General features: G+C 44.8%; 1 protein-coding gene across 1 annotated transcript; it reads left to right on the top strand.

Moving 5' to 3' along the window:
* Positions 1-1822: 1822 nt before the first annotated feature.
* LOC148047723 (E3 ubiquitin-protein ligase TRIM11-like) lies at positions 1823-14525 on the top strand. The gene is made up of 7 exons (XM_087711762.1): positions 1823-2399; positions 8141-8236; positions 8795-9025; positions 10479-10501; positions 10913-11031; positions 11847-11879; positions 13422-14525. Exons 1-7 carry the CDS (start codon positions 1986-1988, stop codon positions 13904-13906), a joined length of 1401 nt encoding a protein of 466 aa, XP_087567888.1. The 5' UTR covers positions 1823-1985; the 3' UTR covers positions 13907-14525.
* Positions 14526-14924: the final 399 nt, after the last annotated feature.

The following is a 14924-nucleotide window of genomic DNA, read 5'->3' as shown; positions in this document are numbered from 1 at the left end:
TCCAACACAGTTCTAGGCTGCATAAACAGTACTATCCCCAACCCCAACCCCTTTCTGGTTTATGTTCCCCAGCGAGGTAATTAAACATCTTCTTTTTAACAGATTCTATTTGTCACAGAAAAGGGACTGGTGGCTTGGCTGAGGTTTCTGGAGTCCTATGTTGACTTGGATTCTGCCTCTGTGTCTGTCTCCCTCCCTCTAGAAAAATGAAATATTTTGGGGAATATTAATAGAGGCAAAATATTATATTTCCCCAAAGGAGACACGGAAAAAACATGTTCTTTGAGGCAGAAAGCAGCCCCAAGTCTTTCTGAATAGTCCTCAGCAGATGCCAGCACTTAAGGAGATAACGAGCTTATTGAAAGAGGAAGCCAAGTAACTAGATGGCTCCATTCATGAGCAAAGCAAATGCTGGCAGCAGAAGTCAATTCAAGGCAGGATATTTCGAAATCCCTTACAGCAATTTTGACAGCTAACAAAACCAGAGTGATAGGATTAGAGCAAGCAGCCCCTCACCCAAAAATCTAACACAGGACATAACCATCATCCACAAGAATTACCCAACACCCTTTCAGAACACAAAGCCCATATTGCACAAATCCCAAACTTCAAAGTTACAGAAACTATAAAGATCCATCTACTCATTTAGCCATTTGGTTAGCTGTCCCAGAACCACATGCTGCTGCTGGTTCTGCTTCATCAATAAACGGACTGTCTTTCCAATCAGCCTCCATGTTATTTTCAGCGTCTTTCTTCCAGCTTGGAACTGAACCAGATGGATTTTTCTTCCAAAGTTTCCTTCCTTCCTTCCAACATAGAGAAATCTTCACCTGGTGCCAAAATAATGCCAGTGTGGGTGCCATCTCTGGGGAGGGCATTCCATAAACAAGGTGCCACCACTGAAAAGGAAAGATAAAGGAGGGGGTGGGGGAGTGTCCATGTCCCTTCGGGGACCCCATTGTGACTTAGAAAGCCTAAATAAGCCCTATAAGATGTTATCCACCCATTCAATTCCCCTCAAGTCATCAATCCATAAGTAATGGAATCATACTGTAGATGTGTTACAATTATTCATCACGCTACAATCATCTGTATATATCCAGTGATGCTGGCTCAGGAATTCTGGGAGTTGAAGTCCACAAGTCACAAGAACTGCAGAAAACACAATTATGGCCAACCTGCCTTCCACTGAGGACCTGTATACTGCACGGGTGGAAAAGAGGCGTGTGAAAATATTTACAGACCCCTCACATCCTGGACATAAATTGTTTCAACTCTTACACTCAAAATGACGCTATAGAGCACTGCACACTGACAACTAGACACAAGAACAGTTATTTCCCCAATGCCATCACTCTGTAAAGAAATAATTCCCTTGCCACTGTCAAACCCTTCACTAAGGCTGCGTTACTGTTGCTATCATTCCTATCCCCCATCTCCTCCCACTTACGACTGCGGGACTGAAACTTTGTTGCTTGTATCCTTACGATTTATATTGATATTGTTTCCTGATTGCTTATTTGTACCCTACGACTATCATTAAGTGCTGCACCTTACGATTCTTGACGAATGTATCTTGTCTTTTTATGTACACTGAGAGCATCTGCACCAAAGACAAAATCCTTGTGTGTCCAATCACACTTGGCCAATAAAGAATTCTATTCTGTTCTATTCTAAATGACGTCCGTCCCAAGAATATTTGCTTCTCCCCAGTTTTAAAAACAATTTCCCCTTTAACGAGCTGGTTGGGCCAATAAGAATTGGTCGGGGGGTCCGTCCTGTGAGTGTTAGTTTCTTTCCTGCTTGTTCTATTTAAAAAATACTTTTTGTTTCCTTTAAAAAGCCAGCGAAGCTGATCGATCGCAAGAGCAACAACAATTCACTTCGGTTTCCCAACTGGGCAGAGTCCACAGGCGGCACCTGATTTACAGGAAAAGAAACGAAACTTAATTTCCTCTTTCCTTATCCCGGCGGAGGCGGCGGCGATGGCGGCCGAAGCTCCCCTGCAGGATTTGCTGGAAGAAGCTACCTGCTCCATTTGCCTGGACTTCTTCAAGGACCCCGTGCTCATCCCGCGGTGCGGCCACAACTTCTGCCGAGGTTGCCTGACCCGCAGTTGGGGGTCGTCGGAATCGGAGGCTTCCTGCCCCCAGTGCAGACAGACCTTCGCGCCCCGCAGCCTCCTCCCCATTAGGCAGCTGGCGCGAATAGCTGAAGTAGCCGGGCGATGCGGAGGCCATCCGGAGGAGGAAGGTGGGAATTTCTGCCCGAAGCACCGGGAGCCCTTCAAGCTCTTTTGTAAGCACCACGAGACCCTCATCTGCGTGGTCTGCGACCGATCCAAAGAGCACAGGGGCCACTGGGTGATCCCTGCGGAGGAGGCTTTCCCGGAATACCAGGTAGGAGTCAGCCAGGAGGAATCGCTCCGGAGGGGCGTCCAGTGGCAGCCCTCGCAGTCTTTTTCCTGCTTTATCCCACCCCTTATCTCCCTGCCTGCAATTGTTTAAAAACAGGTTGACATCCCTGATCAACATTCAGATGCTTGGCAATTGTCACGTCCATTTGTGACCTTCTGATCAGCAAAGCCAATGGGGAAGCCAGATTCGTTTAACAGCTGTGTGACTAATTTAACAACTGCACTGATTCACTTAACAGCAGTGGGAAGAAAGGTTGGAAAATGAGACAAAACTTCACTTAACTGTCTTGCTTAGCAGTGGAAGTTGCCTGTAGAGGGAAATAGGCTCCCTTTGCCAGCTCCCTTTTTCTAAGGAAAAACAAGGAAGATCCAATTTAAATCTCAGCAAGAGGATTAACCAGCTGCAGTTTGGAGATCAGGTGGAGAAGGAGACACTACTGGGCATTCTTTCCGATGACACTTTTCTACATTTGCTGTAGGGGAGGATCATCATAGACCCCTCCAAAGTCTTGAGTGCAGATCCCCCAAAACTCTCCTGCTGGATTAGGCCAAAGCCATGTCAGCCCAACTTTTGGGTTCTCGGTGCCTAACCTGTTGCTTCTGGGATGGCTGCGACCAGGAGACTCAGGCAGCTCACTTTGCTGCCATTACAAGTATTCCTTTGCCTCATGGCTTTTATTGTTTTATCAATGTATAAAATACAAATAAAAATAAAAATGGGAAATTAAGGGAGGGGGAAGAGGGGGAAGAGGGGGGGAAAGAAAGCTTGAGGTACAAGGGAAGAAAGAAAGTGTTGACTTCCAACTCTTTTTAGCACAGTACAGTACAAGATAACAATCCAGCCTCAGATTTTTACTTTTACACATTAGTATATAATTAGTATATAATAATTCGGCTCTTGCTGTTGTTGCCGCTGCTATCTACGGCCACTTTGCTTTCCGACCATCCCCTCCCCTGCCTTCGTCCTCCGGACCACCATTTTGGAGTGAGCTGGGATTTTCGAATCTACCTCCGGCCTTGCTGAGATTCCGGTTTATTACCCCGCTGTCAGCACCTCTCCATTAAATAATTAGGAAAGAAAGACCACGAGACTCCATGTGTGGAAATCAAGTGTACTTTTACTAATTAAAAATGATTAAAGGCATAGCGAAGCGAAATCTGAATATTTAGGTGCGAAAGCGATTGATATATAGAATAGCCCATTCCCCTCCCCCTGGCATCACAGTTACAGTCCAATTATAATTCTCCCAAATGTCAGGTGCGAGATAACTTCAAAAGGCATCACGAAGATGGAATGTCGGTGCCGTTAGTCCTGGCGGGAAACTCCCACGCATGCGTAGTCCGACAGGCAGCAGAACTCCAGAATCTTCCTCCAGCACAATTAGTAACCCCTCCCGATTGTGGGTGCACCTTGTTTCACCCACATAACACCTATCCTCCGCGAGCTGCACTGGCTACCTGTCAATCTCCGGGTACGCTTCAAGGTGCAGCAGGCTTTTGGACTCTGCCCTCTTTGCTGGACTTTGCAGAGGAAAAGATTAAGAGCATCAAGACTTCCTCTCTCGTATCAGTACAAGCCTTGTACGAACTTTGCACAGTTGCACAATTTTCAACTTGTGTGGGGAGTGCATGGGTTATGTGTGTGACTGAGTGAATGATCCCACTTTTTATTAACCTATTATTATTGTATTTTGTGTTTTTAACTGCTAAGTGGGGATTGTTTGAGTAAATGGATGTGTATGTTTGAAAGGACTGGGACTACAACCTGGCGCCTCCTCCACTGAGTGCTCTGCAGAAGTGTTAGGGGGCCCAGGCCCAACCCCAGTCCTAGAATGCTTGATTTAAATGGCCTGCTGGAGAGAGCGGTGGCTACCGGGGGGGGGATGGGGGCTACGGACACGGGGGTGGGCCGGAACATTATGGTCATGACGGGGAGGGGCAGGTACGGCGGGAACTTTAGGGCTAGCCATTGCCGGGGAAGGAGGGTCCGCTACGTCACAGCGATCCCTCCTTCCGGCCCCATTAGTTCCACTCCAAGGCCAGATGGTGAGAGTTGTCAGGGCCCTGGTCTCAGGCTGTTGTTGCTAAATGCCAGGTCTGTGGTTCACAAGGCTCCCCACGTCCGGGACCTAATATTAGACGAAGAGGGAGATCTGGCATGTATTACTGAAACCTGGCTGGGCCCGGAGGGAGGAGTCCCCCTCACTGAAATGTGCCCAGAAGGGTTTCAGGTGCTTCACCAGCCGCGACCCCAGAAAAAGGGGTGGGGGAGTGGCTATCATCATCCGAGGGTCATTAGTTCCTCATAGGATCCCTGCTCCGGAGCTTGTCAGGTGTGAGTCCTTGTTGGTGAAGTTGGACCTTGCGGGTCAAATGGGCTTGTTGTTAACGTATCTTCCTCCCAACAGCGTTGCAACAGCCCTCCCCTCGCTCCTCGAGTCAGTAGCCGAGCTGGCGGTCGAGTTCCCCAGGCTTATGGTACTGGGGGACTTCAACTTGCCTTCGCTCAGTGAACACTCGGATGGGGCGTAGGAGTTCATGGCTTCCATGACAGCCATGGACTTGACCCAAGTAATCCGGGGTTCGACTCACTCAGCAGGTCACACACTTGACCTCATATTCCTCTCGGAGCAGTGGAGACGTGATCTTGAATTGAGGGGTATTAAGATCTTGCCCCTTGTCATGGTCTGATCACTTCCTACTGAGGCTTGACTTTCGGAAACCAATCCCCCAGTGTAGGGAGGAGGAACCGATTAGGTGGTTCCGCCCCAGGCACCTGATGGACCCTATGGGATTTCAGACGGCGCTTGGAGAAATACCTGACGCTCTCGTCCACAGTCCGGTGGAGTCCTTAGTTGCTGCTTGGAATATAGTGGCGGCGGGGGCTCTGAACCGGATTGCTCCTTTGTGGCCTCTCTGAGGTAGTGGATCCAGGAGGGCCCCTTGGTTCACCGAGGAACTCCGGGAGATGAAGCGCCAAAAAAGACGTCTAGGGCGCCGCTGGAGGGCCAGTAAATCTGAGTCAGACCGAGCACTGATGAGAGCCTATATCGGAGCCTATCTCGTGGCAATACGGGCGGTGAAATGTGCGCATTTTGCCGCTCTTATTGCATCCGCTGAATCGCGCCCAGCCGCCTTGCTTAGAATAACCCGCTCCCTCTTGAAAGGGAGGGACGCGTATGACCCTTTGCAAGGTAGAGCTGAGGAATTTGTTCAGTTTCTAGCAGATAAAGTCACTTGGATTCGGACAGACCTGGACTCCAATTGCACGGTGCCAGCCAAGGTACCGGGGGAAGGTCTTGAGCAGAGTTTATGGAGCGAGTTTCAACTTGTCGCTCCTGAGGAAGTGGACAAGGCCAAGGGAGCTGTGAGTACCTCCACTTGTGCGCTGGCCCCGTGTCCCTCCTGGCTGGTTGCGAACAGCAGGGAGGTGACATGGGGCTGGATCCAGGCGATAGTAGTCGCCTCCTTTCGGGAGGGGTTCTTCCTCCCCCGCATTAAAGGTGGCAGTGGTGAGACCCTTCTGAAGAAGCCATCTTTGGATCCAGCCATCTTAAACAACTATCGTCCAGTCTCCAACCTCCCCTTCGTGGGGAAGGTTGTCGAGAAAGTGGTGGCCTCTCAGCTCCGGTGGTCCATTGGATGAAACCGATTATCTAGACTCCTTTCAGTCTGGATTCAGGCCTGGCTACAGCACGGAAACTGCTTTGGTCGCACTGACCAATGATCTCTGGAGAGCCAGGGACGGGGGTCATGCCTCCGTCCTAGTGCTCCTTGACCTCTCAGCGCCTTCGATACCATCGACCATGGTATCCTTCTGGGACGATTACGTGAGGTGGGGGTGGGAGGCACCGTCCTTCGGTGGTTCTCCTCCTACCTCTCAGACAGGTCGCAGTCGGTGTTGGTCTGAGGGCAGAGGTCGACCCCTAGGCCCCTCAATTATGGGGTGCCACAGGGTTCGGTCCTGTCCCCCCTCCTATTTAACATCTACATGAAGCCGCTGGATGAGATCATACGCCAGCACGGGATTAAATACCACCAATATGCGGATGATACACAGCTGTATCTGTCCGCCCTGTGCCAACTCAGTGAAGCGATAGAAGTGATGTGCCAGTGCCTGGAGGCTGTCAGGGTCTGGATGGGAACGAACAAGCTTGCACTCAATCCCGACAAGACTGAGTGGCTATTGATGCTCCCTCCCAAAGATTGGCTACCTATTCCATCTCTCAGTCTGGGGGGTGAAATCATACGCCCCTCAGAGAGGGTTCGCAATTTGGGAGTCCTCCTGGACCCACAGCTGACTTTAGAACACCATTTGTCGGCTGTGAACAGGGGAGCCTTTGCCCAGATTCGCCTGGTGCACCAATTGCGACCCTACCTGGACCGGGAGGCCCTTCAAATAGTCACTCACGCCCTCGTGACCTCAAGACTGGACTACTGTAACGCGCTCTACATGGGGCTGCCCTTGAAGAGTGTTCGGAGACTTCAACTTGTCCAGAATGCATCCGTGCGAGCGATTGTGGGGGCACCACGGTTCACCCACGTCACACCTATCCTCCGCGAGCTACACTGGCTGCCCATTGGTCTCCGGATATGCTTCAAGGTGCTAGTCGTTACTTATAAAGCCCTACATGGCATTGGACCTGGGTACTTGAGAGACCACCTTCTGCCAATTACCACCCAAAACCTATTAGATCCCACAGGCTAGGCCTCCTCCGAATTCCATCTGCCGGCAAGTGCCAGCTGGCAACCCCCCGGGTTAAATCTAATCAGCAAAACAACAACAACAATAATAATCATAATCATATTTTTCATCACAAGCACAAAATCCAGAAGTGATATCCAAATAAAAAACATAATTAAATATAGTCTCCTCTTTGAATAAAGCAATTTAACTATTTCTACTTTATCTTCCTTGCTGTGGATATATGTATTTCTAGTTGCACTTAATAATCTTTATAAACGACCACCATTTATATTAACAAAATTCACTGTATTGTTTCAGATTCTCTAACTTTAAAGTGAAAAAATACTTTCCCCCCCATCCATTTGAAAACACTAAAAATTTCTTTATCAACATTTCTAAAATCAAAACTTTCTAATGGCTCTTTTCTTAAACCTCTTTTACATTAATAAAGATTAATAGTCTTTAAAAATGATTAAGAAGTGAAAGTCAAAGCACTGTCCCTTTGAAAAATAAATTCCAAAATTGCTGCTTCTTCCACCACCCAGTTCCTCAGCTTTCAGCACAGGGGCTGCTTTGAAGCACAGCTCCTGAAGCTACTTACAGACCTTTGCTGTATCAGAGGATTTGGGGGAATAATTCTAGGACTTTTCCTAAGCCAGGAGAGTCCTATAAGAATGTCGATTCCTTCTGTTGGCACCTGAAAGAGCTACAGTCCAGGGGAAAACACTTCGGGTGTCTTTCCCCAGGCGTGTTGTCTGTCGGCCATCTTTTCACCATATGTCACCATTACAAATATTACTCGACATAGAACCTTTCATTTGGTGATTGTTTGAGGTTACAACGGCAATGGAAAAAGCCACTTACAACCCTTTTTCACAGTTATGGTCATTGGAGCATCCCTGTGGCCACAGGACCAAAATTTGGACACTTGCCAACGGCCATGTATTTATGACGGTTGCATATATCTTCCAACTGGGTCTTCCCTCCGATGTAATTATTTGTGAAAAAGAAACTCAAAACTTGTATTTTCTCTTCAGACGAAGGTGGAGGAATGCCTGAAGGCTCAGAAGGAGCAGAAAGAAAAAATAGCTACATACAAAAGAGACACAGAAGAAAATGTGCAGGAGATGCTTGTAAGTATTGATCCAACGGTGAGGAGCTTCTGAGCTAATAGGAAGGAGGACCCCATCCGCCATCTTTAATAACAGGCAGCCTGTGTTTTAGTACAAGTTCTGACTTAAAGGAAATTCAAGATAAAGACAGTGTTAAAACCTGGGGACTTATATGTCCCCATTGCCTGAATGAGTCACAGTTGGGTTTAAGTGCACCTATCCCATGAGTTGTGTTTTATGCAATGGGTTTGGCTTGCTTAATAAATTAATGGAAACCATATTTCATCTTGTGGAAAACATTGTGAAGTCAAATATTTATCTGGCCCCTTTTTGAAAATCCCTGATTGCCAAGAAAAGTTTCATGAGAGATCATTTAAACTGGAGCCCTTTTTTTCTTTTTAGAAGCCTTTTCTCCCTGTATTTTTTTAATATCAAAAAGGGGTTATTTCTCTTTAGGAAATTCTCCCACCTGGATTCTTCAAGGAATCCATTTCATTATTATAACAATAAAAATAAAAATAATTAAATAAAATAATTAAAATAAAAGTTTGCTTTTGCTTTTTTCCTTTCTTGTTCTAGGAACTCATCAAAGAAAAGAAAGAAAATGTAGCATCTGAATTCAGAGAGTTACAACTCTGGTTAGAAGGACAGGAGAAGCTTCTATTGACTAGAATGGAAGAAACGGAGAAGGAGATTATGGCAAGAAAGGAGAAAGGTTTGGCCAAACACATGGAGGAACTCTGCTCTCTTGACCATCTCATCCAGGAGATAGAAGAGAAGCTTCAGCAGCCAGTCAGCAAACTCTTACAGGTCAGGCAGGAAGTGGAGATCATAGAATCCTAGGGCTGGAAGGGACCTTGGAGGACTCCAATCCTTTGCCCAAGGCAGGAGTCCTTATACCATCCTGAAAACATGGTTGTCCAAAGTGTTATTCGAAGCCTCCAGTGATGGACAAGTCAGAACTCTGGGAGGGAAGCTGTTCCAATGGTTAATCATTCTCACTGTCGGGAAATTCTTCCTTATTTTAGGTTGGATCTCCTTGTGATGAGCTTCCACCCCGGGCCTCTTGTTCTGCCCTTAGGTGCTACGTAGACTAAATCGATGCACTTTTCTCTATGACAGCCATTCAAGTATTGGGAGATGGCTGTAGTGCCTTCCACAGAATACTCTTTTTGACTCTTTCCTTTTTTCCCCCTTTTTCATAAATTTAGTCAAAATTAAAATAGTGAAAAGTACAAATGGAAATAGAGAAAATAGGGAAATGGAGAAAGATAAGAATAGGAAAGAAGTGTAGGATAAAGAAAAAAGGGAAAAAATGTCTCTGAACTTTTTTTCTGCACAGTAAAATACAAAATATAATTAGAGCCTCAACTTTTTATTTTTGCAAATTTAGTCATTATTAGCCATGTCTAGAAAAACAGATTAGCCTAATAAGGAAAATCAAGAATCTTTTTTTAAAATCTCAAACAAAACATTTAGAAGTAGCTTCCAAATAGAAACAATGGGTTATATCTAATTACACCAGTCAATTTTGTTATTTTTTCTACCTCCATCTCTATTTCCATCCATTCTTTTGTGGAGATTGATATATCTTTCCATGTCTCCATGTAGGATTCAGGCTGCACTCGACCAAGTTCGAAATCTTTTTTTCAACTCTCATTTAGAAATCTTTTTGGCTCTTTCTATGGAAAGGAACGGTCACTAAATGAACTATTTAGTCAAGGACTACCTGTAACGGCTAAGGGCTACATAATGTAATACAGAAAAAGCAGGCCATGTGAGAAGCAAGAATTCAAAGTAATGGTCACTATCTGTGTTCTTCACAATAGGGGATGTGGTGGTGGGTGTTTTCTGTAGGATCTCCCCCTCCCCTTAATCTCCAGGGACAGGAGAAACCCAACACTGATGACCTTCTACAAAGGATTATAACCACTTGGATTTCCCAAAGTGCCTTGATTCTGGAAGCATAAATGCAGGGGATTTTTTTATCCTATTGATTCACTATTTTGTTTTTCCAATATTGTAATTGTGTTGGATTCAACCGGGGTATAATTTTTCTTAGGCAAAAAAGTAAAAACAATACCTCTCCAAAAGAGGTTGAAGAGCTGGGGGGAAAAGAGCAATGGGATTTTTTTCACTGACAAAAATGAAAGTAGTTTATATGTTTGTTGGTGTCTGATTGTCCAGAAGTTCATTCATTTATTATGTGAATGTAAGAATGTAATTTTATGCATAGGAAATGCTTTGTCTCTTTATTTTTCAGGACATTGGAGGCATCTTGAAGAAGTAAGTAAATCCACCCTTTATAGTCTTAGAGATCAGCAGCTCCTCCAGCAGTATTTCTATTTTGGAAAGTGCCGTTTGTATTTCGCAGTATTTGAATGTAAAGACAACGTACTGTATTTCAGGGCCTTTTACACATTTCCTCAGATAACACAATATAATTAGCAATATAATTTGATATGGTGAATTGTTATAGTCTGTCACACACTCAGCCAGATGTTTAGATTGAATTTGGCCATTTTATTTATTGAGTCCTTCCCAAGAAGAGAAAGATGTTTGATGGTTTTCAAGATATCATTGTAGGATGTAAGTTGTTCCAAGCAATGCAACTATCATAAATGCATGCCGGTTTCGAAGCACCTAGACTAGATGACCTACAAGGTCCCTTCCAACTCTGTTATTTTGTCTTGCCAGGTACCAGGCTAAGGAAACATATGAGAATCCACAGGATTTACTTCTAGAGCCTAAGTGGACTATCTGGGATTACAGTGATACCACTGTGCTTCTGAAAAGTGCCGTGAAAAAATTGAGAGGTAATAAACAGCCGCTGAGGTTTTATGCTGGATGACATTTTGAGCATCCAAGAGAGATTCTTGTTGGTTTTCACATGTATCAAAGAGGGATCGATTTCAGGATCAGTGGCTCAGTTATGATTGTAAGTTGACACTACCTGTATTCTTTGCATCCCGAATCTACGTGCACTGATCACTTGGGAAGCAGAATCAGCTTCCACTTATTTTATATATAATGTAATATATACAGGTAGTTCTTGACTTACGACCTCAGTTCAGCTGAACATTTCAGTTGCTAAGCAAGGGAGTTGTTAAATGAGCAGTGCCCCCATTTTACAAATGTTTTTGCCACCAAAAAAATCATGAAAATCACAGTTGTTAAGTGAACCGTGGTTGATAAAGGAATTAGGCTTCATGCATTGGTTTTGCCTGTCAGAAGCTCCCCAGGGAGGTTGAGGAGGACAATCCCAGAACCATGAAATGCTGCAACCATGGTAAATACAAGCTGGTTCCCAGGGCTCGAATTTTGATCATGTGACTGGGGAGGCTGCAACTGTCGTAAGTGTGAGAACTGGTCATAAATCATTTTTGTCAGTGGCGCTGTAACTTCACTACACAAATAGTTGAGAACTACCTTTATACGGAATATATAGTAGAATATATTTATACCTGATGGAATATATATAGGCAACAATGGCATTTTGGCTTGTGGCTTTCCATATTCCTTATTTCCTGATTTGAGTCCAAGGAAAGCAAACCAGGGTATCTGAAGGGAGGCCCTTCTGGTGCTCCAATTCCAGTGATGAGATGCTGAATTCCTCCTTTTTCTTCCCCAGATACTCTGGAAAGTGGACTTCAACTACACAAAGGTAAATATGAGTTGTAGGAATTGCAATCGCTTGCTATTTTAACCTCTGATGCCAGTAACTTTAAGAGAAACATCATAGATGAACAAAAAAGAAAAATATAGGATTAGGTACCTTAAAGACTTTGATTATGCAGTAAACTTTAATGATTTTATGATTTTTGAAGAATTACTTGCCATTTATATGTACAACATGAGCTAATGCAGAGGAGACAAAATCTTTGTGTGTCTGATCACAATTGGCCAAATAAAGCTGCTGTTCTTTTCTGTTCTGTTCTACTCCTACTCCTCTCCATTCCATTCTACTCATCATCTAGAAAACTGAAGTAAATCTTCAGGTGTGGAATGAAATATCTGAACAAATGGGAAAATATGAAAGGAATATTGAATTCCTATCAAGCTAATAACATCTTGTTGATTTTACTGCCTGATTATAAGGTGGTGAGAGATGAGGTCTTTGGGAGCAGAGAAATTAGGTCCTCTGAGTCCAAGGAAATAGCAAGGTTGGAGCATCAGGATTGCCTCTTCCATGTGGGCCATCAGACTGGTGGAAGCAGAGGTTTCCCTTTCAAGATCCTCCCCTTTTGTATATGCCTGTGACACCCTGATGCTCGCAGAGAAAAGGACGGAGCTTCCTCATATCCCATCATGTGCCCCAAGTTCCCTCTGGATTCTGCCAGTTCAGAATTGAAACATGGCAGCCTCTTGTTCTGCCCGATCCTCTGAATTAATGCTCCAGGTAGAGTCCCTGTTCAACCTTGGCTGTCTCACACAATCAGTGAAGGCAAAGCCAACCACTCTTCACTCCTAATCCCATTAATCTCACCTGCAAGATGGAAGCTAAAGAGAATTGTGCAGGGAGGCTGGAAGAGGTGGAGCACTATGAAGTGCCTGAAGGACTTGGCCAGGAGTCTCCAACCTTTGGCCACTGTTATGTTGGTGGACTTCAGTTCCCAGAGTTCTCCAGCCAGCATGGTGGAGCTGGAGGGCAATCAGCAGAGGGGAGGTCACATGGGAGACTAGAGACCAGGGGAATTGACCAGTGTAGCCAAGAGACGAAGAGTGAACAGAGGGGCCAAGAGCGGTAGAGGTAATGAACGGATGTTGAAGGGGTGCAGCTTAGTGGTAACTGAAGTGGAGTCAGATAGACTGGAAGATGGGGAAGGTAACCTAAGTAAATGGAACAAGAAGGCCAGAGGGGTGCCAAACAGCTTGGAGGTTAACAGAGGATGGGAAAAACATAGTGGGGGAGTTCTTGGAGAAAAGGGAGCAGAGGGGACCTGGAGACTAGCAGCCCCATCGGGGGAATTCTGGGAGTTGAAGTCCACAAGTCTTACAGTTGCCAAAGTTGGAGGACTCTTGACCAGGCAATGGCTTAGGCGTCCTTTAAAAAAACAATGAGTCTTCCAGTCCTGGAGGGGGTGTTTGGAGGCTGAACCCCATTCACACAAGAGGCTAGAGGGTTAAGCTCTTGGGGGTGGAGGCACAAAATAGGCCTCAAGCTGAAGCTCTTATTTTTTTCCCCTTCCTTCCTTTCCCCTTACAGCGAATGTAACTCTGGATCCAGGCACAGCCAATCATGGCTGCTTTGATGTCTCCAAAGATCAAAAAAGTGTCAGAAGAGTTAAGCGAGTTAAAGGAAAATATACTGTCTCAGATTGTAATTTCCTTGGCTGTCAGACGTTCTCAACAGGGAGAAATTTCTGGGAAGTAATCATAGGAGATGAAGGAGGATGGTCTTTAGGGGTTACCAACCAGACACTGAATTTTGATGAGCAGACCAGGTGGTGGAACTTTGGAAAATTCAAATCGGGATACATGGCCTTCTCTAAATTAGAATACGATGCTCTGAAGTTGGATGTGGAGCCCAAGAGGATCCGTGTCTCTCTCAACTGCGAAGGGGGACAAGTGAGCTTCTTTGATGCCAGCACAGGAACTCTGCTCCATACATTCTCAGACGCTTTCTTGGTTGGGGAGACCCTTCGGCCCTGTTTCTATTTGCACGAAGGTGCCTGCCTGACACTCCCCTAAAAGAAGGGAGAACCATAGGCAAAACCTTGGAAAAATCCCTATTTGCCAAGCGGGGATCTCTGAAAGCCCTTAAAGCAGAGATTCCTCAGCTTTTTGCTACTTCAGCTTCCTTTATTCTTCTCTGCCCCCCTGATCAGTCAATCAGTCTATAAAGGAATAACTTGATCATCATTTCTATTTCTCTGCATAAAAAAAAGTGTCGTAGGAGCTTTATAGGCATTAGCATCATGTGTTCAGGTGTTTCAGCATTAAAGGTACCTTAGAGCTAAGCCTTTCAATTATGATTTTATATGTTTGTCACAGGTCTCCATCCCATTTATGGATCATGTTTCCTTGTTTAATGTTAGTTGCAATCAATGATTTTGTATGTGCCCATAACTCAGGATATTCTTCAGCAAATATTATTCACAATATAAGCTTTATAGCCTCACAGGATCATTGATTTTAAACAAATCCTAGTATTTTTTCTGTCTTTTATACTTATGTAAGTTATCTTCAACAGTGGGACTACTGGTTGTAATTTTATACATGTCTCATGGATTGTAGTTCCTTCTTTTGCAGTTTTATGCCAATAAATGTATTCAGTGTAATACATAGAAACAGAAGATGCACAGAAAACAGGAACAAATAAAACCTACTATCTTTTATCAAGATACAAAACATGAGCGCTCTGTGCCCTAAATGTGTCACCTGGCTCAAGCCAAAAGTAAAAAAGGATTGTTAATAGAATTGTAAAAATAATTACATTATTAAATAAATACATTATTTGAGAATGACTGGCTCAAAGTTATCAACTGGCTTTCATGGCTAAGGCAGGACTTGAACTCAGAGTCGTCCTCTTCCTAGCCTGGCGCCATAACCACTAGACCAAACTGAATATAACACCCATCTCAATATAGAAGCCAATTTTGAGTTGCCTCAGATTGTTGGCCCCTGGTAGCTACCTGGACGATCTCCCTGCAGTTTCCTTGGTAAAGTTTCAGGAGTGGGTTTCCATTGCCCACTTCCTAGGCCTGAG

Source organism: Thamnophis sirtalis, unplaced genomic scaffold (assembly GCF_051295495.1).
Source record: "Thamnophis sirtalis isolate CommonGarterSnake01/CBP01778 unplaced genomic scaffold, rThaSir2_p1.2 scaffold_3, whole genome shotgun sequence".
Lineage (NCBI taxonomy): Eukaryota > Metazoa > Chordata > Lepidosauria > Squamata > Natricidae > Thamnophis > Thamnophis sirtalis.
This window is presented reverse-complemented; position numbering and strand designations above follow the sequence as displayed.

Coding starts and splice junctions, on each gene's coding strand:
- LOC148047723 (XM_087711762.1), top strand. CDS start 1,986: ATGGCGGCCGAAGCTCCCCTGCAGGATTTGCTGGAAGAAGCTACCTGC. Junction 2,400..8,140: donor AGGCTTTCCCGGAATACCAG/GTAGGAGTCAGC, acceptor TTTTCTCTTCAG/ACGAAGGTGGAGGAATGCCT. Junction 10,502..10,912: donor ATTGGAGGCATCTTGAAGAA/GTAAGTAAATCC, acceptor TTGTCTTGCCAG/GTACCAGGCTAAGGAAACAT.